Source organism: Triticum aestivum, chromosome 4D, assembly GCF_018294505.1.
Source record: "Triticum aestivum cultivar Chinese Spring chromosome 4D, IWGSC CS RefSeq v2.1, whole genome shotgun sequence".
NCBI classification, from domain to species: Eukaryota; Viridiplantae; Streptophyta; class Magnoliopsida; order Poales; family Poaceae; genus Triticum; species Triticum aestivum.
In genome coordinates, this window is record NC_057805.1 from 74,588,452 (window position 1) to 74,591,174 (window position 2,723).

The following is a 2,723-nucleotide window of genomic DNA, read 5'->3' on the forward strand; positions in this document are numbered from 1 at the left end:
TATATCGTACAATGGGTGCGCAAGAAAGCGCGAGAACGATGACCGAAGCAGAAGAAACATGGGGCCCAAGCAACCTAGCCTATGTCTCCTGAAACATCCTATTAACCCCGGATGCCCTAGCCCTAGCCCATGTGTGCAACGTCCTCCTAGATAGCCTGCACAAGGAGTATTATAGTTGTGTTTTTTCTTAAATCCCATAAAGTTGTGTTTTTTGTCACCTCCACCTTAAATGTATGTCTTTGTTGCAATTTCCCTGATTTATTTATGGTTCATATCTCTATTTTATCAACCGTCTGATTGTCTTCAAAACCGTAGCTAGATTTTGTTCAGGTACAATGTCTTAGCTTAGGTTTAATGGTTCGAACACGCAAATGACTATGCATAAGTCGCCTTGTGAATAACAATCCCTGTTTTAAAATAATGTATCAAGGAAGATGACTTATGGTGATATTTCTGCTTGGGACGCATATTACTTGGCAGTCTTCTTGATGTTAAATATTCCCTCGATTTGGAAATATTTGTCGGACAAATGAATGTATCTAGATTTGTTTTAGTAACAACGACGACGACGAAGAAAATGCAGGGAAAGAGTACTTTTACGAGGAAAATACAAGTATCTACGAGGTGCTACTTGATAAAAGTTCACAAGGTTGGTAATGGTAATTTGTTTCCGTCTCCATGCAGCACACAATCCGTACGTACACATGTGCTCCCATGTGCCGCTGTGCTACCCACCATCCTACACAAATATCGCTCAGCCGCTGAACGGCCGGTACTCCTTGAGCTCGCCGATGACGTCGGCTATGGACCCGGCGGCGGCGGCGACGGACACGACGAGGCAGGCGGCGCTGAGCATCTTGAGGCAAACCCACCGCGTGCTCCCCCGCCGCACGCCGCGCTGCACGATGTACATCTCGACGGGGAAGTAGACGGTGAGCGGCCAGAAGGCGACGGCGCCGAGGAGCCCCACGACGTCGCCGAAGAAGGGGAGCAGCATGGAGACGACGGTGGTGAGGCAGACGAAGGCCGTGCGCCAGGTGAGCCGGAAGACGCTGATGGCGAATGGCCCCACGCGGAGCTCCCGGGCGATGAAGGCGCTGTCGGGCCACCTCGCCGCCGCCCACTTCTCGACGAAGGCGAAGAGGGGCTGGCAGAAGACCTGGTAGGCGCCGACGAGGTGCAGCACGATGGCGGCGTTGGCGACGTCCAGCAGCCAGAAGGGCTCGTAGAAGCCGAACCCCGTGAGCAGGTTGTCGGGCGCCGCGTCGCCGAACGCCGCGTACCCCATGCACCCGCACAGCATGTAGAATACCGTCGTCGTCGCCACGCTTATCCCCGTCGCCTTCTTCATCACCTTCGCCTCCGACGGCGGCGGCGCCTTCACCGTGTCCTGTTTAAATTTTGAAAAGGGCACGCGTCGTCGTCAGTACCCAGTACCACGTCAAAAGAACAGAGGACTCCAAGAAACAGAGCAGAACAGAGATTAAAATGCTTGCCTGGATTTCGATGAGGATGATGGAGTAGGAGTAGGCGAAGGCGATGTTGCCGAAGGCCTGGAGGCTGCGCCACACCTTCTGCATGGAGGTCACGCCCGGGCCGACGCTGAGGCCGGTGAGGCTTCCCTGGATGCCACCGTTGGCGACGGTCTGCGCGATGCCGAGCCCGAGCCCGATGGTGGAGTAGGTGAAGGACATGACGGCGGCGACGATGGAGAGCCACCATATCTGGTCGAAGTCCGGTATCTGCGAGAAGAGGATCTGCACCACCCCGAAGACGATCATGTAGGGGTTGCTGGAGCTCTTGCACTCGTCCTTCCCGCTGCGGCCCCTGACGTCGTGGTAGTGGAAGCAGTCCGCCCTCCCGATCGCCCGCATGCTGATGGAGGCGGCGATGGTGTAGCCGATGGCGACGCCCACGAGGTTGGCGTACTGGATGACGCCGCAGAGCTTCACCTTGGTGCCCGGGAGGTAGGAGCGGACGGCGTCCATGTAGGTGTAGTTGCGCTTGCCGGTCTCCGGGTCGCCGGAGCGGTAGCACTCGGCGAGGAGCGTGGAGGTGTAGTAGATGACGAGCGCGAACAGGAGCATGATGGCGGGGCCCGCCGCCCAGCCGAGCTGGGCGATGGCCCACGCCAGCGAGAGGACGCCCGAGCCGATGACGGCGGTGATGATGTGGGCGCTCGCCGTCCACACCGTGCCCGTCCGACGCGGGCGCCCGTCGTCGTCAAGCCAGTCGGACTCGGCGCCGTTCCCGGCCTCCACCGACACCTCCATCGGCGCCATCCTGGCCGCGCCCTTCCCGTAGCTCGCCTGCTTCTTCTCCATCAGGGAAGCGATGGCAACTGGCGCGTGTCTCGCCGGTGGGGTTGATTAGCTAGCTAGCGGCTAGCGGGAGCTTGGAGCGGTGGTTCTTGTTGGTGGTGGAGTGAGGGGGATGGGAGGGAGGTATATATAGGGAGGCGACGGGACAAGGGAGAGGCGTGCGGGGATGGGCTGAGACCATGTGTGGTGCAGGATGTAGATGCAGTGAGGTGGTGGGGGTGGGGGTGGGGGATGCTGCCGTCGAGCTTTTTGGTGTGTTTCCCGCGTGGAGGGGCGGGGGAGGAGGGAGGAGTGAGGAGGACGAAGGTGGTGTCTTGTTTCGCTTTCTAACTTCCACTGCCGCTGCCGCCGGTGGCAACTGGCAGCAGCTCCCTCCTGGTCTTCGCGTGCTCTTTGCGTTGG

The 2,723-nt window shown here is 58.5% G+C and overlaps 1 protein-coding gene across 1 annotated transcript; it reads right to left on the reverse strand.

The window, feature by feature from the left end:
* Positions 1-578: 578 nt before the first annotated feature.
* LOC123096303 (amino acid permease 3) lies at positions 579-2,470 on the reverse strand. Its single transcript, XM_044517998.1, has 2 exons — positions 1,497-2,470; positions 579-1,390 (listed from the first exon to the last, which is right to left on the reverse strand). The coding sequence occupies exons 1-2, from the start codon at positions 2,322-2,324 to the stop codon at positions 755-757; spliced, it is 1,464 nt and encodes a 487-aa protein (XP_044373933.1). The 5' UTR covers positions 2,325-2,470; the 3' UTR covers positions 579-754.
* Between the last annotated feature and the right edge of the window lie 253 nt (positions 2,471-2,723).